We start from the raw sequence: 21,444 nt of genomic DNA, 5'->3' as shown, positions 1-21,444 counted from the left end.
ACAGTGACTTGATCCCAGAGGCAATTGTTAAGTCAGCTGCCTAAGCTAAAAGGACATGACTTACACATCTCTCTTAACATGCACATGACAATAGCTGTGCAACTTTTTGACTTCATTCACCCATTGGTGGCAGAGCTACAATGCAAGGCACACTAGACCTATACTGTCAAAGGTCACAGACTGGCACTGTTATATCTTTACTATATAAAACAAAGGCCTGGATGCATCTATTAATTTAAAATATGGCCTAGAACATAAGAACAATATGTGGTTATGAAACCCTTAAGTGCTAATATGTACATCAGATGAGCACACTGACATGTATTATGTGTATAGTACATGTGTGTTATTGTTGTGGACGTACGTGCTGGAAGCAGCTGCGGACACTGGGTTCAATGTTGGAGCCACCGAATGCAGCCACCTCCCCCAGCTGCCTCGGGATCTGGATGGCTTCATGAAGCAGCAGACCGAGCTGCCTCTGGTCACACGTGTCACCTGCTGATGCTACCTGGCTGAAGAGGTCTAAGAGAGTGAAAACCAAAAAAAAAGTCAGAGCGTGTGGGTGAGAGTTAAAATAAAAGATGGAGGTATAAATAGATGCAGAAGAAGAAGGAGTGAGTGTAGAGCTGGGAGTGGGAGGGAAAGTGTTAGTGTGTATATATGTGGGTGGGAGGAGGCAGGGAGGACACAGAAAGAATCAGGGAACAGATGCATTTTTAATCTTTCTGTCTTTCCTTCCAGACATTTTTCTCTTCCAATCTCCCCGTCCCTGCATGCCTCCAGCTCTCCACCTCTTCTCAGGGAGATTGACAGAGCTGTACTGGATATGGATGCCTGCTCAGTGACATGCAGGCTCGACTAGTGAATGTGTTGACAGTTTTTTTTTGTTTTTTTTTTTAAGATGAAGTTATGAAATATCTCCAGAGCTTGTGCACAAAATGAGCACAGAGGGCAGAGAAGGGTAATCCAGAGGAAGAGGAAAGAGAGAGAAACAGAGGGTGTGACAGGTCTTTTAGCTCTGCTTGCAGCTGGCTTTCATCACTGTGTGAGGCCTGGCCCTGATGCCAGCTACTGTAACGTGTGTATGTCTGTGTGGCACGTGCAAACATGAGCAATTATGACACTCACATCTCCAACTGAATACTGTCTGTCATATTTGCCAATCTATCACAAAATAGAGCAGCACACCTGGTTGTGTGTGTGTAATGCAGTGTAGCCATACATATAGGAGTGACAGTCAATGAGACTCTAAAGGAGTAAAGGAGGAAGGACGCAATCAACCATGCTTGATACCCTTCTCAGGCTAATAGAAACTGCCAGTGGAACGAATAGGCTCGGGGATGGAGTCCATGGCACGGCGTAAGAGAGAGAGGGAGCGAGGGAGGGAGGGAGGAGAGAGGGGTAGGAGAAAGGAGAGGAGAATGGAAGCACGAGTTAAGTAAGATAGGACAAAGTGGAACTGTTAGACAGATGAACAGTGGCGTGAGCAGTGAGAGCAGAGTGTGATAGACAGGGAGAGATAAGGCAGCAGAAACAAAGACAGGAAGCCAAAATGACAGTCCCCTCCCAGTGCAGCAAGCCTATATTCACGCTCCCTAAGCCTCAAAAATAAATCAGAATGGAAAATTAAATAAAGAAACTGGGGGAACGCGTAGGAGGTCTCTCATCCAATTAGACGACCCGTTCTCCAACTCTCTCCCTCTCTCTCTCTCTCTCTTACTGTGAGCTTGATTAATACTGCTGGGATTACAGCTGTGTGTGATGGACCAGTCTATATGAAGAGCATGTATAAATATACTTATTGGCACTTACATTTGTATTTCTCCTCCAGGTGTCCCTTAGAGAGAGAGAGCAAGCCAATCTTCATGGACAGGACGCGGATCTTCCCACTGCGGCCGCTGGAGAGAACAAAGACACACGAGCTGAACAAGCAGTGCATTTATGTTGCTTTCAAATGTTAATGACATGCAACTGCATTGATCAAAGTGCACCTACAAACAACAGGAATGTTGGTTTACAGCATGTAAGCATGCACGCCATTACAAAAAGATATGTTTGTGCTGCTCAGAGCACATTTGCAAATGCGCATAGGCATATGTGTTTCCAAACAAATGCAGTTTGAATCAAAAGCACTTATTACTGAACATAACAGCTTAGTTGATGCAAAGCAAAAGCATAATTATTGTGTGCCTAAAGTCAAGCCATCAAACCACAGTGTATAAAGCATTACACTTCAAAAAGCCAGGATGTACGAGGCAACACAAATCTGTGACACAATCAGACGAGCTGATCCATAATCTCCATTCTGACTGCGAAGCAGATGGCATACGCACGTGTCATAAACATTGAGCAGCCAGTTGAGACACATGTCCACACAGAGAGGCACGTTGACCAGGTCTTTGTGCTCCTGCTCCAGGCCGTCGTAAATAGAAGTCAGGCAGTTGATGACGTCAGAGACAGACAGCAGGTGATTGTTGTTGGTGAGTTTGTGCTGCTCGAACGTGTTCTGGGCAACGTTGAGGTCCAGCAGGTCCACTGCAGATAAACGTTGGCAGGGGTGAAGAAGCAAATAATGAGGAGAAAGAAGTAAAAATAACAAAAGGAAGAAAAGAGGAGGAACGTTAACAAGAACACAGAGACAGAGGGGACAAAGAAGAAAGTTAAATATATCACCAAAAGGGTGACAGGACACCAAAAAGCAAAGAGATAATTCAGACTTTTATTAAAGTGCCACAAATCTAAGAAGGACAAGAAGCTAATAAATGGCACAGACTATTTATAGACGTGCTTCTGAACAGCAGAGTTGACAAATATTTTGTCCAAAATAGTTTAAACTAGCAACTAACTGCAGGAGTCTGCGAAGAGAAGAAGAACAGAACATTACAGTGAAATATTCATATGATAGAGACGACAAACGACAGTCTGAGTCAGACTGAGAAGAGTACATCTCTTTTAATTTAATTTTCTGGCTATGTTGTCAGTGGTAAAAAAAAATCAATGTTTTTATATCACTGTCTCCATTACCTTTGCGTGACTCACTCACTATTATAGTAATTTTACTGGTAATAGGACTTGGTCATTATTTTCTTAGAATCAACAAACAGTGGAAACAGATTGGTTTTTCCTGTGTTGATGAAAAGGAAAGTACCGTAGTGCATATTGTCTCTCCAACATGCACTTCGTGTCTGCCCTGCAGTGCACATATATTATTATTAATAGAAACAATGCATAAACTAAGAATGTACTTAATATTACTAAGTAGGTAATCAAAAAACTCTTTGTGCTACATTGTTGCTCATTGTTAAAAGAGCATAAATTGAAATAATAAAAAAAAATACAGGTGGCTTCACAACAACAGTGCTGCCTGCAGATGTGCAAATTGGCCTGAATCTCATTTGTTTGTTTCAGCATGAAAGCAAAAAGAAAGGCCTCCCTAATTCCTCTGAGACAACTGTTTTTTAATGCTTATTCACAACATGACAAGAGCAAAGAGCTCTAAGTCTATTATCAGTGAATAGAGGGTCGAATGTTCACTGCAAACCTTCATCTGACCCACATCAGCCTCTCTCCAATAATCTTTAAACTCCATCCCCCTCTCTCTAATGCACACATTTGTCTCACCTCTTCTCCCCTCCCCCCGATTCACAAAACAGTACTAATTACTGCACTAATAATCCACATAGAGTGAGCACAGCGGGCGCATCCATCCCATCAGAAAGCAAAACTTTCCTTCTCTCCAGCTTCGTCTCTACATACTGCGATATGAAGCTGAGAGGCTGTGGCACATTAGTGGGATGCCACGCAAGCTCATTTGTGCTTCTCCAGCCCCCCGGCGCAGACTTAACCCAATTAGCAGTTTTATAGTATCCTTGTCACGCGTGTGTGTGTGTTTGTGTGCATCATTCTGTCTAACACACAGGCATGCGAGGGGCACAATCACAAACATTCATACAGGCTCACACGGGTCTCCGAGCAAGGATTCCACATGATTCCATGCTAATAACTAATAACTACTGATCCTTCTGCTGAGCCTCTGTGAGTGTGTGTGTGTGTGTGCGTGTGTGAGCCTTTTACGCTGAGACTGTTCTAATCTAATGAATGAAATTGAATTGCAGTGCCCCAAGTCGGAATAGCTCTGGCTAATGCATTCCTGTCACAAACACAGGCATGCGATCAGAGGAGCAAAATGAGATAGCAGGCTGAAACGCCCGAATCATTCAAACTCATTAACAACCAACAAACACAATAACACACTTTGATACCCATGATTATTCAGGTATACACACAGAGAGAGAGAGAGAGAGAGAGAGTGTCTGGGGTTTGTTTCATATAAAAACACACATAGCAAACTTCCTGCAAACAGCAGGATGTAAATGAGCAGTGGGCGCTCGCACTGTGTGTTGCGATAATAATGTCAACAGCTGGATAACAGTTAACATTTGTCACCATTATTGCACTGAACTGAGCCCAAGAAACTGCTGCCATGCTGGCTGGAACCTCACAATGGGAGAGTCTGTGTGCATCTGGAGTGTGTGTGTGTAGATGAGGTTGATAGCCACCTGGGACTGAGGATAACAGCCACCTTTATCAAAGCTGCCATTATAATGAGAAAGCAGCAGCTCTTCAGTTGAGAAAAAAGTTACAAAAAAAAAATAAAAAAAATAAAAAAATAAAACATCACATCCGGGAGAGAAAAAAAAAAAAAACACCTGTGCACACCAAATGAGGCTCAACAGGCTTACCACAAGCACCAGCTGTGACTGCTGTGTATGCACGTACACACATATTCAGACAGAGTGTGTGTGTAATTTTAGAGCAAAATATCCTCAGCTCCTGTGCTGTTCTGGCACAGCGTCTGGCAAAGCTTCAAATCATTACTGAATCCCCTCAGTGCACCCAAACATCAAAAGAAGCAGACCACGACTGTAGGTATCACGGTGTGTGTGTGTGTGTGTCTTACAGCACAGTGCTTTCTGAAGTCTGCGAATCTTCATTGCAGTTCGGTATGCAGAGAATCTCACATTGTTCAGGTCCGCTACAGGCAGGAAAAGAGATGAAACGTTAGTGCATGTTAAGTAAATCAGTGGCAGGAAACAACAGAAATATGCCTTCAGGGGAACCCAAGTACTGCAAGACCTCAGTCGAGTCTGACCTTCTGTTAGTCACCGTCGATGGAAATGACTGAGCAGAGCAGGTGCTAACGTGGACTGTGTAATTAGGTTAGTGAGCTCTGTCTCAGTGGGGGCCGGTGCTATTTGTTGAGCTGCAGGCCCACAGCAAACGCTCCCAAAGTTTCACAGGTTATTACTTATCGGGTCGCTCATTAAAGAACAGACATACCGGTCAACCCAACAGGGACACCCACATGCATGGATTTAACACAGAGCAGGAGAATGTTCATAAAGTTCAATGTAGAGAGTGAATGAGAGAAGCAGGTGAGACGGGGGTCCCCTGGATTTAAACGATCAGAATTCAGACCAGAGGTATGTTCGAATGAGCAAATTCCACAGCCTCCTGATTCTAGAAGTGAAAGTCTGTAAATCCTTGTTTTCTTATTTCAGAAACTTTTGCAATTATTTGCGTTGTAAACTGTTAAGAGGCAGAATAACTCAAGAATGATCTTTTTTTGGCTCAGATGGCAAAAAGGGATGGAAGTGACAAACATGCTAATTTGACCCAGGGATTATTGCAGAGTAGCTGTTCCCCCAAAAAAACAGATATTGGTGACTTTTATGTTTTTTTCTCTGATACTTAGTCTTCGTGAACACTCAGTATGTTTAGGATCTACTCACAGATTTTCACCGATGCTCTAAAAGCTTCAGCTTCAGTTTTTTTTTGGAATCCTTTTTTAAAAGCAAGCCACTTTTAGACTGAATGACTGCATGACGTTTCAATCAACTGACTTAAAAAAAACTGGACAAACAGTCCAGAGCTGCTGTTTTTAACTGACACTGTAATGTTTCTCAGTTGATGACTCTTCTATGTTCATGCTTGTTCATGTATCAAAGCTGTGGAGTGTAATTGTGAACCACTACTCCAATGTCAGCTAAAGCCTTCCTGAGGGCTTTGCTCTGCCTTTTGTGCCCAGCAGACATGCAGTTTCATCACAAAGATGTGTTAGGATTTCACTCCCACAGTTCCCCTTGACTGCCATTTTCTAATGATATTTCAGACAGTGCAAAGCACTTTGATATCTTTTTATAGCCCTTCCTGTTTTAAAGGCATCAATTACTATAGCTTTATTTTAGCTGCTCAGTCAGTTGTTCAAAAGAAGCTTTTAAAGAGGCAGAATATATCAGCTGGCATCTAATGGGTTAATAATCAATAATAAAGTGTTGACATTTGAAATTAAACATTAAATGTTTGCATGTTAAATAATTTCATGTTTCACCAATCAAAACTTTGCATTACAGCTCTGACAGGAACATGGCTGTTGGAGACAAATGTAAAATGATAAATTCAGTTATCTGACAGTATCTCATCGCCTGTCAAAATATGTGTTTTTGTGATATGTGGAAATAAACATTTATAAACTGTGGCTATAATTTTGAAAAAGTAAAGTCGGCATATTCACAGCACTTTGTGTGTTTTGTACCTAGTGATTGGTAGAGCTCTGTCATCTTCGGATGATCCCAGCAGGTTGTCTGCGTCTGGTGACTGCGAACCAACACAACAATTAGAAACACAAAAATAGCACGCAAGCTGAACCACAACACAGGATCTGCAGCACTGCCATCAAGGTACACACACAGACACACCTTCTACTCTTATCACAAAAGAAACAAAACACACAAGGACAGACAAAAATACACAAAATAGCTAAAGAACACACATCTGAAATTGCTTGTATTTTTATTATTATCTGTTCAAACACTGTTGATGGTTGATCAGAAACTCTTTTGTCACCTCACCTGGATTGGGGACAGAGGCTACAGATTCCTCTATAACCCATAAACAACACAAAACAACTCTAAATGAAACCACAACAAACCACACACACACTTTGTGAAACCCTCTCATCAGCACTGGATCATTCTTTTTCAAACACCATGGGGTGTAAACATGAGGGGACCAAGTCTCAAGTCCCTGTTTACATTTCTGCTTCAAACAAAAGCTACACACACACAAACACACACACACACAACACAATCCAACTGAGAATAAAAATAAATAAAATAAGCCCTGTGCCAAAACCCATCAAACATAGCCTCCATCTCACACACACACACACACAGGACAGCAAAGAATCTGACTTCTCTCAAGCTGCAGCTGCCAATCAGTGTATCTATTTGAGCTATACTGGCTGTGATGTGTCCGTGTGTGTGTGTGTGTGTGTGTGTTTGAGCAGGAATATATTTCAGGAAGGAACCTAGCTGTCAGTAGCCACAATCAGATGTGTGTGGATTGTTTGAGAAGATTTCTGGGAGATGTTTTTTTTTTTTTTTTAAATAAAAGTTTCTTTTTGAATGCTGAGGCTCCCCTGTGGATGGTGCAATGACTTGCTCTCTGCTCACAGTCGGCGGGCAGGAAGGGAAGTCGAGCGCTGACAGAGAACCGCAGTGGCGAAGTGGATGGCATAACGCCTGCTTGTACGCAGATGTTCATCACTATTCAACACCTGCACAGACCGATGACCCCTTTTTACACCTGGGCAGGCGATGCTAATGCCTGGACCTCCAAAGCGCTCTCATTTCCATGAATCTAACAGTGGGGATTTGTGGCTGTTTGCATCACACAAACACCAAAAAAGGGGGAAGAATACTGACTATCCAGGCCACATTTGTCCAACTGCTATTGTCATAAAACATTTTTGTCATTGAAGTGAAGGGTACAATACTGACTAGACAGTACCAGCACAATGATGGGATGCACAATTACCTCACGGCACAACAAAAATCTGTTTATACACAACACAACACAACAAAAGGTGGGCAGTATCTCCCCAAAGATTAGATAGCTTGTGCTTATATCCACAGCTCATGAATGTCATGATGTGGACGAGTGAACTGTCAAGTTTCCTCTCAGCACATTCCCTTTGTAATGTCTATGCAATCTGTGTTGTTCTGTAGCAGAAGGAGGGGGGGGGGGGGGCAGACTGATTCTACACTAACTACAAAGCTGCCAGAGTTTAGATAACGTGGCGGGAAACATTCACAGACGAGGCAAGAGCAATCAGAGAATATTAAAGAGGAGGGAACAAAAACAGATGTTCTAGCAGATATTTGAAAGCTTCTTAGAGATACAGTACATTAAGCAGCATCCCCTGAGAACATCAGGACAGTCTGACGCTTTCTGAAAATAAAGTTGCTATCATAGACATAATGTGAATTATAATATGCTTTTAACTAATGTAATCATTAATGATGCACATCACCTAGAGGAGGATTTTGTAAGATTTCATTTAAAAAAATGTAAAAAAAATTGATTTCATTGTATGTTGCTGCATATACATAGCTGCGAGCCACACCCTCCTGAATAAGATAGCAAAAAAGTAGCTTTGGAGTTACCAGTGTTGGCGTCTACAAGGATATACATTCGATTTGGCTACGAAACGCTACATAATCCCAGCATACTGTGGGCTCTAATCCTCTGTGTTGCGTGATGCTGCAGAGGGGGCGAGGTCCTCTTCTTAATACACTTTATCTTATTCCAGAGACAATCAGCTTTCACAACAGCATGACAAAGTGGTCGACCACACACTCTGCTTCACCTGCTGGGCACATCTGTGATTGCAGGATGCTGTCACACCTCCCCTTTCTCCTAATCTCAATTTTCCCTATTTTATTCACAATTCCTCAAAGTTAACCCAGAATATATGCTAATCAACAGAATCCGCTCATTTGAATTGTGGGGTTTAACACACACCAGTATATAAAGCTGCCATTTTCAATCCAGACTGACAGTAAATTAACCAAGTCAGTCATGCAGTGGTAAAGCAATTGATCGAGCCTGATCATCAATTTATTGTTTGAGTAATTGATTTTAAACCTCTAAAATGTAAGATCTGACAGATAGTGAGCGTTCCTCTTTAATTTCTTAGACGCTTATCTCCAGAGTGTAAAATGTTCATTTCCATCAAATTAAAACAGAAACGCTGCAATTAAAACCAGGCTGTGGTTTTCCTGATTTGTCAGTAACTGAACGAGCGACTGGAGATAAAATCGTTCGGGTGCTTTATGCCGAGTGTGACATTTCCCTTCATAAAATTCATTAAATGACATCTCAGAAAAGGCAACAACAAATCAAATGGGGGTCACAGAAAGGGACGCTGTAGCTAGCACAAAAGGATGAAATTTATGTAGCCACCAGGGTACTGTGAGGGAAAAATAACCTTTTATGACATGTTTTTATGAGACTTCTGTTCTAAAGCAACAGTAGAAGAGGAAGCTATTTGACAGTGGTGAACAGTCTGACCCACAAAGGCTAACAGATCACCATAATAACTATTCATCTTATCAAAAATAATTGCTATTTCATGTGACGTTTTCTTTGGAGCGTCACCATTTCCAGCTGCTCAGAGTCTCATTGAAGGTTAAAGTGGTTCTGCTAATTACACTCATAGTCTCTGCTCCTCTATGTTTTTACTGTAACCAAAATATGCCACTGCTCTATCTCTCTATCCTACAAAGAGACAAAATATGATGCGTTGCCTTTGGGGAATAAAAGAGCATTAAATGTAAATGACAGATTTCTTCTGGGATATATTCACAGTCACATCAGAGCTCAGGATTATCCCTTAAAAATCAAAAAAAAAAAAAAAAAGGCAAACAGGCCGGATACTTCCTGCACAACACTTCCTTTTACTGGTGGGACTTTGTCACTGTCACACACTGAGAGACCGCCATGAATAATCATGAGTGTGCAGATGAATGACTACTATCTGACTATCCAAAGAGACAGAATTAGCAGAATATCTTGAGTAAGCATGAGGAAGATTTCAGATTTTTTTCCCCTGCCACTGACAGCAGCCTGCCAGGCTTATCACCGAGTGTCTGTGACAGGTGATAAGTGCCTGCATTCACCACCTGACATCTTCTGTCTTTCACAGCTCCACTTCTGCCTCTTTTCTTTTTTTTTGTAGCTTTTATAAAAAGTAACCACATCCTTCACTGTAGCTGCAGAGATCCGCTTTTCAATTACAGTTCAAACAGTTTGAGGATCCCATTAAAACTTCTTTAGCTAGACATCCTGAGGAGCACACTGTCCACCCATGAATAGAACGTCTGTCTCTGCTAGGCACACCCACACACAGCCTCTTACTGTGCCAAATGTCTCCGAACACACAAACACAGAGACAGTGCGACCAGAAAAATCTGCCTTGGACGGCAGAGTCCCTCTAATCTTGCAGAGATGCAGCCATGCTATATTCTCCCTCCTCCAAAGTGCCAGAATGAATAAAATGGGACAGCATATGAGGTTGCCAGCATGAGGCAGCATTCACAGAACTTATGTGATCCCCACGACCCTGAAATATGTCACTTGAACTCCTCACCACAGGGGGTGGACAAGGCAGCAGTTTTAATCAGCGGCCCTTTGTCAGTTGAAGAAAAGAGTCAGCGTATGAGGAGAGACGGAAGAGGAGACGAGGAGGAGTTAAGGGAAATGAAAGTGTCACAGACTGATGTGGGTGTCCCGAGGATGTCACCACGCTGAAAGCGACCTGTGATTAGTCCTGGAGATGGATTTAGAGTTCAAACAGCAAATTAAGTGGGATTTGATGAGTGTGTGGAAGCCTGTGTGTATGTTTGTGTGTAAAGGAGAACATTTAAATTTTAAAATGATAGAAAGGCCGAAGAAGCACTGATTTTTTTTCTGAGAGGTAATTTAGGGTTTACACAAGAGCCCTGTTCTGACAGCCAATGGGACATATGGTGTGTGTGTGTGTGTGTGTTTGCTCAGCCAGTTCCAGCTTGGGAGTTCAGATGCCTCTTCAAGTGTGTGTGTGTAAGTGTTTTCTTGCCAGCCCAAGGGTGCGCTTCACCACTCGTGTCTCTAAATGTATTTGTGTGTATGGTTTTATGCGAATGCCCTTGATGTACACGTGTTTTGTTTGTGTGAGTGGGCGGATGCAGGTTCATTGGCTGGGCACATCTGTGATCACAGGCTGTTGTTGACTTTAAAGTTACAAGCCTGTCCTCCGAGTCATTGGCTGTCTGGCTTTCATGTCCAATCCCCCCCCCCATTCTCTCTAGTGCCAAGCTACAGGTCCAAACACAGTGCAGGTGTCCCTCCCTGTCTGTCTTTGTCTAATCTCTGATTTTCACTTGATGTTTTCTTATTCTTCTATGAGACTGGGAATATGGGAAGATGAATTATTTAATAAAAAAAAAAAAACAATATTATTCCTCTTTTAAGTCAAGTCAATTAAGTCTCACGTCTCCAGAATATTCCTTAATTTATAAGTAATTATCATGAATGTGTCCTGTTTTATCATAAAGTTATATCTGTATTTTTAATTTATTGACTCAGTTTTGCTGTTACCCGGTAACGGTATAAGGTAATATTTTGAAGTCTTACTACAATAATTACATTGTTGTGTGTCTTGTGAAAAGTTAATTTTAATATGATTAAATGATTTCTACTTCGGATATTCACCTGAATGCACCACAATCAAGGAAAAGTCTTAAAAGACACTGTGCACATAAAAATACATTTTTGGAGATGTTGAACTTGTCCCTGAAGGGAAAGCTAGACCCATAAATCTTTATAGCCGCAGCTCTTTCTGTGGGTTCCTCTGTGAGCGATAGAGAAAGTAGATTTTCTTTAAATGGCCATTTGACAGTTTTTACTGAGTTGATGACATTTTGACTCAGAGCACAGGGAGACTTAAGAGGGCAGCCCTAAGAAGTACAACCATTTTTTCACAGTTAATAATGAAATAAGGCAGGAACAGTATTCTGACAGAAAGCAGAGACACAGAGAGAAGAGAAGACAAATGATCGCTGAAACTGCTACCCAAAGATTTTTCTACCCGCCAGCCAAATATAAGGGTGAATTCCGGTTTTTGGTTAGACAGCAGTTTACTGACATACAGTAGGCTTACATGTTTTCTGGATAATGAGGTCCAATACTGACATTTCCTGAGGAACAGAGAGAGAGAAGCTGTCCTAGCTGCTACCAGTGCAGATCTTCTCTCTGCCTGTTTAAACAGAAACCTGCTGTTTGGTCTGATTTGGCACAAATTAGAATGGGAAGCAGGACGTCAACCTAAAGTCATTATAGTCACTGTTATAGCAGAGAGTAGGAAGGCTGTCCTGGGATTCAGCAAAGTATTAGCCATTCAAAAGAAGGTGCTATTGTTTAACAGAATGACAAGTGTGCAGGTGAAACTGCTTGAATGATAATTTACAGATGGCAGAGCAAACTGACAGAAAGAAGATCCTAATTGGAAGAAATATAAATTACATACATGCTCAGAAAATACCCTGAACAACAATTATATGACCATTCAAGGCTGATGTACGTAAGAGGTCACTAGAAGACCTCTATTAAAAACCTTTCTGGACAATGTTTGAGATGATGGGCTATTTCACAGACTAATAATTAAAAAAGCACCATACTGCTGACTTCAGGTGTTTCTCTGGATATTAAACAGCAAAATGTAACAGTGTGACTTTAAGTGTATCTTGACACAGTATGATTGTCTTAAAGCTTCTGTGCATCATTAACTCTCTGTAATTATGCACCCGTCCACATTTTTTTACAGTATGAGAGACATAATTTTCTATATTCTCAAAATGATTAATGACTCTAGCCAGCTTATTAACATGGGCTATCATCGGTGTGGTTTTCCTTATTCCACTGAGAGAGGAGAAATGACTAAAGGCAGACACAGATGATGCCTTTAGGACCTTTTCTTTAAATGCAAAAGTCCAGCACTGCAGCAACAGCTTGAATGTCAGGGTCTAAAAATGACTTATAAAGAACAGACAATGCATCACACACACAAAACTAATTGGAAACCATTAAAATGGGAGGTGGTGATAATAATAAACTGAAGCAAGTCACTGAATTTTTGCAGCCCTAACTGAAGGTTTTACCACCTCTACCACCGCATCATAATCACATACAGACACATACATACAGTTCATAATAAGAAGCCTTGTCTCAGGACTTACTTGATGTAATAAGGGACCTTATTCTGAGAAACTGCACGTTGCCAGGGGAGCTGTACAGAAGCTGCAAACAGAGAAAGAAGAGATGGGGAGAGTCAGGCAGTAAAAAAAAATCCACTGTCTTAATAAACACAACCCAATTTTTACCATTTTTGCAGTATCATAATCCATTTAAAGCTTGACTTGAAATAATTCATACATCTAACACTTCCATAATACAGTAGCCGTATGAGGAAGAGACTTAGAGCATGAAATTGGGGCAAAAAAGTAAATAGCTGTGTTTTTTTCTGGGAGGCAGAGAGAGGAAACTGGATGAAGAAATGTTTTAAAAAAGATAAAAAAGAAAACTGAGAAAAAGGTGCTGGATACAGATGTTTATGCTAATCTTTGTTGGCACAAAGGAAGACAATAAATACAACAAATGACAAGCTGATACAGCATTAAAAGCACCCAAACATAAGACTTGAAAAGCTCTCAAGTGCAATAAGAAGCAGGAAATGTTGCCTGATTTATCACCCTCCCACTTTCCCTCCTCCTCGACACAGCTCTACACTAAGATAGAGAGATGAAAAGACAGTAAGAGAAAGAGATTAAGCGAGATTGGGGGATATACGAGATGGATAGGGAGAGATAAGAACGCAGTACTTTATTGATCCCTGAGGGAATATTAAGCTACTAGTGTAATGAGAGTGAATGTGTGATGGAGTAGATAGTGTCATAGTGCCAGAAAGATGAAAGAACAGACAGTGTGGTGTTTTGTCTGGCGCAGCTGCTGAGCTCTCAGCAATGCTTACTTAGTAAATTCATGTCTGTTGGTGACACAGCATGGCGGCCAGGCTTAGCACCACCTGCTCTGAATCCCGAGCCGTCCATTTTATCTCCGTGTCTGACAGCCGGCAAAGAAAATCAGGTGAAGCAGGAAGAACGCTAATGGCCGTATGATTACAGAAAATGACAAAAGAGACAGTGAGAAAGATAGAAGCAGGAAGCTAGAGATCTGTTTTTTGTTTTAATGTTCACGCTTCAGTCTCTAACTCTCTCTGTTCTGCTAATGACCACTCTAAAGAGGGAGAAAAGAGGAGCGAGTCAGTGGAGAGCTGTAATTAAGCCTTGCATTATTCAAGAGTAAAGTGCCTCGTCTGCAAACTGTATGAGTATGCACAGATCCACTGAGCATGCGTGAGTGTGAGGTGGACAAATGAAGAAGAGGTGTGTGTGTGTGTGTGTGCGGGGATGAAAGTGTGATGAAAGTTGAGGGAAGATTACTAATTTTCTTAGAGAGGTAATTTTCTCTGTACTTACTGGAGAGGAAATGCTGGGAGGAGGGACCAAAGTCTCGGTGAGCTTCCTGTAGGAGCTTCAGTCTGTCCTCGACAGCCACCTGCATGATCACCACACGCACGCACACACACACACACACACACACACACACACACACACACAGAAGAGAGGACAGTCAGCTGTGGACTTGAAAGTTGCACTCGCAGAGACAGAACTTTCCAGTGGTTGAACTCAGCGTTATGGTTGGAATGAATTCAATTTGAGTGCAATTAAGTTATAAATGGACTTTCTGCAAAACCCCGGCTCAAGAAAGTTTGTGCTAATAGAGGTATAAAGACACAGTATCTACAGTATATGTATCATCATCATGGTTTGTATGAATATACAGAGAGTTTGTGTCATGTATTCACTGACACATGGCTCCTCATTCACAATATTGCAATAAAGTAAAGACAAAAATAGACTAAGTCACAGAATATACATCTGCTGTAAATGGAAGGGGAAAAAAATAATCATGTTTTACCCTAAAGTTCAAAGCAGGGAGGTACAATTACACAACAGTTACAAAGAATTGCCTCGACTCTCACCCTACGCTCCATTTTATCATTAATCACAGCATTAGCAAATAGCACTATTGGCTCTAGTCAGCCAAGTGTGCATCTTTGCCCTGGGCACACCTAAAATGACCACATGCTGGTCCTCCCGGCGTGCTAATAGCTCTCTTAGCCACTGACAGCTTGGTGCTTTGCTTTATATACTGATGATCTTTTTCATTCTTGGCTCTTTTACCTGCAGGTGCAAAGAGCACAGCTGGTTAATAACACCTTGATGGTCGCTGCCACATAACACCAAAGTGTGAATGGTCACACTGGAGCATAAACAGTGTTTGCAGAGGATAAATGAAAGCGTGCTCAAGCAGATTCTGGGCTTGAGGATGGGCACTTTGACATCCTTCTTTCAGCTCAATATTAGTCTTTGAAAGTGTAATTTCAAAGAAATCTTTATCTTGCTTATAAATATGGACCATCTGCCTTTACATGCTGTGTGTGAAGGGTAAAAGCTTCATACAGCTCTGAATCATCCATCATACAAACATCCACTCGTTTTTAAGCTGTGTATTGACCTCTCAGGCAGTGCACCTGTGGCCTGCTGTACATGGCTGTGGCTTTGCACTGCTTCATCATTTCGACTAGCAGGGCAGTATTGGCAAACCGTAGCACTGCGGCTCACATATACACACAGGCACCGCAGGCTCTGTGGCAGCCAGATCACAGATGTCCACACAGGGATTCTGGAAATGGGCACAGAAAGGCCAATAGCTCAGTTTCTTTTTGGCCACTAATGGCTCTTATGCTCGCTATCTCACAGCAAGGAATATGGTTGCTGTCAGCATATGAAAAGCAAATCATCAAAATACACAGTCAGACCCCACCTATTAGTGAAACTGCAGCCTTCCTGCAGAAATAAAGAGAGCAGATAACAAAGAGAAAGACAAAAATGTGCAGTCCACTGTAACCCTGCCCTCGTCTGACTTGAGTTATGGTCACTCTCTAGGCAAAGAGAACATTAGTGGGTATCTGCACAGCACATGGAAAATATCACAAGGCTACAAATTAGCCCAGCTACCCAGTTTTGCTTTGCAGCGGTGTCACACTTAAAAAGGGATGACTTTCAGTTTCTTTCTAAGATTTCATTTCTCTCACTGAACTCCTGCGCCTGCCTTTTTTCTGCCCACGCGTCTTTTTTCTGCCCACGTTCTAGACTAATTTATCTACAGCAGCGACGCAGTGTGGCTGCATGTGAAGGAAACTTCAAATGGCTCATCGCATTAACTGTGAAATAGACACAGCTCATCTGAGTGTGCTTGGTGTCCCTCAAGAGTGATGCCTTAACAGCTGGGCGGCGTGACCTGCATTCGGCTCACCTGCCTCTGTATATCACAGGCATCACTTCTCAACCATGTCAAGGATCCTAATGGCTTAGACAGTCAACCATTAGGGAGAACCTCCATTTGATCATCCATACCTATTTTCTGTCTGTATCAGTTCCTGTAGCTAAAAACCTTAATGCCCTCTTTTACACTAAAATTATTAGCGACAATGTGCTAGAAATGGGATGACATGTTTAAACGAAATAGGACAATTGTCCTTCAATGATGAATGAAAGAATCCCTCATGCTGTCTACCCTGTAGCACTCATAAAAACATTAAAATAAGAGGATTCTACTCTCTAATTCACAGCACTCCCTCTCTATTCTTTCTCTGTGAAGACTTGTAAAGAGTCTTCTCCACAACTCTCCCTCCAGGGCTGAGACACGCTCTTCTCTGAGAAAACAGCGAGTGAATCCCACAGCGGATCAGACCAAGACTATCAAGCACGTCGAGAGCCGGGAACGTGAATGGTGCGCTGTGAGAACAGTGTCCATTGATGTGTAGTGACAAAGTGTCGCATTGTACGTGGAGTTGAGTTCAAACAAAACAAGTACACAGGTAGAGGGACAGCTCTCAGTGAGAGAGATACTGAGGGAAGAAGGCAGAAGAGATAAGAGTAGACAGTGGGAGGGAGAGAACGAGAAGAGAGGATGATTCAAGACAACATTAACTTAGACAAGTGTTGAGACAGACAAAGAAAATGCTCTTTATCATACCTGTAGAAGTTTCCACCTCATGTTGAGCTGGTCCAGTTGTCTGGAGGCAGTGGAGGACAGCTGGATGTCCAGTGGTGTCAGCTCAGCAGAGAGCTCATTGACGATCCGAACATCCTGCCGTAACGGGGCGATCTCTTCTCTGAAGGCCTGGACAGAAAGTTTTATCATCATCCTCGACAGCTGTTTCATTTAAATGAGGATACATTTTAAAGTGAGTTTTGTTCTGCTGTCTATAGCAAATTAATGCCACGTACAGTATGTGTCCCATATTTGACTGTTTCCGTATTCCAATCTATGAATAGACTATTTCATCTAAAGTAGGTCCCCAAATGACAGGGATATTAGGAAATATAATTGGCCTGACAGCCTGTACGATGGGGAGACAATCATCAAATCTGAAGCATTACCTCATGCTGCCTTTGCATTGTGACTCTACTGTTCTCTCTGGTTCTACTTTGTGGCTCCTTCATTCATTGTTTACAGTTTATTAGGAAACAGTGTTGTTTTTCTGCTTGTTAACGTGAATGTGTTGCTCGTTTCTTTCTTGGTCAGGTCTCCTTGGGAAAAGATATTCTGAAATTTGATGAGCAGCATTTGTAAACAAACAAGAAAGATCCATCAAACTGAACATTTCATTACATGGAAGGACTATTCTGTTCTAAAAATAGAAAGACAATGTAGTGAGGAAATTGTGTGAAGCCACATTCACAATATTCAGGTCAGTCAACAGTAATTTATGACACATCGAATTTGGCATGGAAAACTACAAGAAGTGAGCGAGCTTATATCATCCAAATCTAATAGTGCTAACACTGCTTTCCTCTCTGACTCACCATGGTCTTATCAATGTGGTCCTGGAGGGAGTCAATCAGCAAATCGCCCACAGGCTGCCAGGTAGCTTTGGCCTCCTCTGCCCGAGTCAAGCGCAGGTCAAGCTGATCCATGGAGCTCTGCAGCTCCTGGAGTCGCTCCAAGGCTCGCTCCACCTGACTCTGCCAACCACCCATGTGCCCTTTCAGACGCTCCCACCGCTCCCTCACCTCGCCAGTCTGCTTGCGGATGGCCCGTGCCAACCCTCGGGCCTTCTCCTCTGGAGTGAGGTCTGCAGGAAGAGAAAGCAGGAACAAGTGAGAAACAAGTTTCATATTGTTCTCTAAGTATCTAAATTAGGTTTACTTGACTCCCTTCCTTACATCAGAAGTTGATGTGATTTATGTAGACTCAACATAACTTAGGATTAAAGTTAGAGAACAGAAGGACAGAAAACTATAAGTGGGAGTGAAGGCACTCAAGGCATGTTAAAAGTCATCCAAAGAAAGAAAGAAGGATGAGAGAGACAGGATGGCAGGCTAATGCAGGAAAGGTGAGAGGGTGAGATAATTGTGATCAGACGATGCAGGAAGGAAAAGAGCAGGCGGCAGAGAAAACTGCTCCCCAAATATCCATTCTAACTGCCAAGAAAGATGAGTAGCTTTTATGAATGCTGAGGTCTCATCTCTTAGGTAGCCACTGAATTACCGTCTTCACCTGTTGCACCTCTGCCATCTCTCTCACCCGCCTCCCCGTCGGACATATGCAGTACAGTATACCTCATGCTCGTACACAGTATGAAGATGTCTGACTTTGTAATAAAGAGTATAGTGTTTGATCATAACTATAAGAGTTAGCTGTACTAACTGTTATATTCTAAGACAATAAATTGTTAAGACATCATCAGAGTGTCATTCTAAGATGTTCATTCTGCTCTGAGTACACAACAAGCACAGCCTCTGATCTTAAATCAGCTTTTTATCTATTTATACAATGAGACGATGCTTTGATATCCGCATCAAAGATCACACACAACAAGCCTATCGGTCTGCGCTCTGAAGTCTCACCACACCCCTACACAGCCCCTTGGGTTGCTTTAATTATTTACACAGCAGGGTTTTAGTTTGAAGGGAAATGTGCTGACTTAACTGAGACTTCCTTGCTGCATCCAGCAAAGACTGAGAGGGAATGCTGAATGAGTCATGTATCATTCTTGTGTGCTGAGATATATATATTTGTATTAACAGCAACTCTTGATTTTAGTGAATGGGGTTTCAAGGGCACTAAAACTTAAAACTGGGTCAAACAAGTCAGCACACATTTGGTGTTTTTGGACAGCCAGACAAGCTGCCTTTGACTAATGAATGTTTTTTGGAACTGAAATGTTTCTGATCCGACCCTTAAAGATGGTTAAAAGGAGTGAGTCTATTCTGGTGATTTTAGCCTCTTTTCCTTATTTTAACATGCTCGAGAACAGAACGCAGCATTCTATAGTGTGATTTCTGTGGGACGAAAACCTCTTCTGATTGAAACGCTTTTTATAAATTCTCTTTTAAAAATGTCGTCAGACGTCAAGCAAGCAATTTGGCAACAGACTGATGGGGTAAGGGATGGGTAACAGCACAAGCATTCTGGGCATTAAAGTCATAGTGTTGTATCAACAGCTTGGTGTAAAAAATCTAAATGGGAGAAGGTGCTGCACAACACCACACCTGATTACACAATGTTGACATACACTATAAAAAATGTACACTAAGGAGAATATATGCTGGCCTTGTTCTGTTGGGCGTCATATTAATGGCAATAAATGCCAGTGAATAGACTCCATACTGTAGTTTAACCCACAACCTGATTGCTGTTTGCCTGCCGCACAGGCTGGCATGAATTAGCAAGCTAATTTTAAGCTGAGCTGGACACGGCAAACTCCATTTATACTGTGGCTGTTGGTGGTCATTTGCAGAGTCTGTAGGGTTCATTTTAATATAGGGCACAGTGGGAAAAATAACATAAGCCAAGATATGAGCTCCCAGCAGCAGATGTGTGCTGTCAAAGCATATTTATTTACATATGATTATCCCTTCCAAAAAACTGGAACTGGACTAAACTAGGGAGTTTGTGAAAGATGAGGAGCAGTGATTGAGTGCATGGTGCTGAGAGCCAGACGGATTTGATCATGTGATGCTTATTATGAGCAAGGAGTTGCAGTGATGCAGTAACCACAGTTTTTCCATTTATCACAATCACACCACATAAATACAAATAAAAAGAACTTGATATCTTTATAATATATTGGAGCACATACATAGAAGTCTATTTTCATAATGACTATCAAACCTGTCTTTGGCTGCAGGTTCTTGCGTGGCTCTCCAGGACCCTCAATGGGTTGATCCGCGAGAAACATCCTGGCCTGATCCAGAGTACTCATCACCAAGTGCTCACGTTCCTTCAGTTCGGACTGTAGCACCTGCAGGAGAAACACAGAGACATGGGTGAGAGGGGGCTACAATAACAATTACTACTTAGTACAAAACAACTGTTTATCTAAACGTGCATTTGTAGGCAGTGTATAGGAATAATTTATGCATTTCCTCTGCAGGTATGTGTATTTGTTGTCTCCTGATCTTGTCTGCTCCTTTGAACTCCAAATAACCCTGGTGTGTTTTAGACAGGGTGCTGTATCCAGATTACCCAGAGACATATCTACTAATCAGTTTTGCTCGAATCACCTCCAACTTTCATTATATTACGTAAAAGGAACTTGTGATTGCCACACACATTCACACAAAATACAAGAGCAGATGTTTACGTTCAGCTTATGGACGAGATAAACAAGACTCTCAATGGATAATTAGGTAAATGCTGCATAACAAAACAGTTTCCCTGGCCAGTCTTTGCCTATTAAGCTGAAAAGCAACAAAGGGACAGAATGGCTGTGTTAGGAGACTGAGCGGCAGGGAGAGCTCTGAGAGCAGCTTAGCGATTGAAGGCAGGAGTGAAGGGTCGAATGTGGGTATCTCCTTGGGGTCTGGGTGAAATTAGCTGAGCGATGCACAGAGGAGAGTGAATCACTGGGCGCTACAACCCTGCAGGAATTATCAGCACGGAGCCAGATAGCAATACCACATCACCAGTTCATCCACTTACAGAGCAGTTCACAAATTACCACACACACACAAGTTCACAAATACTTTTAACCTCATGTCAAAGAGTCGCCACAGCGCGCAGCGGGAGTGAGCGTGACATGTAACAGTATAATTATTCTTGTTTTAATACAGGCGTGACCCCCGGGGACTTTATTGCCTATCGGAGTGTGTGATTGCTTTGTGTAGTTTTAGATGCTGTGAAGCAAGTTGATTAGATGGGACGACTCACTTGGATAAAACCTCTCACTTTTCAGACTTATCAAACAGACGAGCGAAAAATCAGATGCCAACAATCTGTTCGCACAGCAGAAGACAGATGATGGTTTTACTGCTATCAGTGCCATTTAGAGACATGAGACGGAAAGGGAAGGAACAGCAGCTCCAGTTTAAGATGAGAAAACAAACAAGTTCTTGTTAAAGTTAAGTTTAGAACATTGCAATGACAATT

At 42.0% G+C, this 21,444-nt stretch overlaps 1 protein-coding gene across 7 annotated transcripts in view; it reads right to left on the bottom strand.

Moving 5' to 3' along the window:
• Positions 1-21,444, bottom strand: part of utrn (utrophin) — a 145,431-nt gene that overhangs the window by 28,969 nt on the left and 95,018 nt on the right. For all 7 annotated transcript variants that reach the window (XM_028397312.1, XM_028397311.1, XM_028397313.1 and 4 more), the window contains 10 exons: positions 20,188-20,317; positions 17,877-18,145; positions 17,044-17,190; positions 14,418-14,496; positions 13,119-13,179; positions 6,596-6,657; positions 4,961-5,035; positions 2,334-2,535; positions 1,813-1,898; positions 365-522 (listed from right to left, as the gene is read on the bottom strand). In XM_028397312.1, the coding sequence (XP_028253113.1) occupies positions 365-522; positions 1,813-1,898; positions 2,334-2,535; positions 4,961-5,035; positions 6,596-6,657; positions 13,119-13,179; positions 14,418-14,496; positions 17,044-17,190; positions 17,877-18,145; positions 20,188-20,317 (1,269 nt within the window). The remainder of the gene's footprint in view (positions 1-364; positions 523-1,812; positions 1,899-2,333; positions 2,536-4,960; positions 5,036-6,595; positions 6,658-13,118; positions 13,180-14,417; positions 14,497-17,043; positions 17,191-17,876; positions 18,146-20,187; positions 20,318-21,444) is intronic.

This window comes from Parambassis ranga, chromosome 24 (assembly GCF_900634625.1).
Source record: "Parambassis ranga chromosome 24, fParRan2.1, whole genome shotgun sequence".
In the NCBI taxonomy this organism is placed as follows: Eukaryota; Metazoa; Chordata; class Actinopteri; family Ambassidae; genus Parambassis; species Parambassis ranga.
Note: the sequence above shows the minus strand (reverse complement) of the source record. Positions and strands in the feature narration are given on the sequence as shown.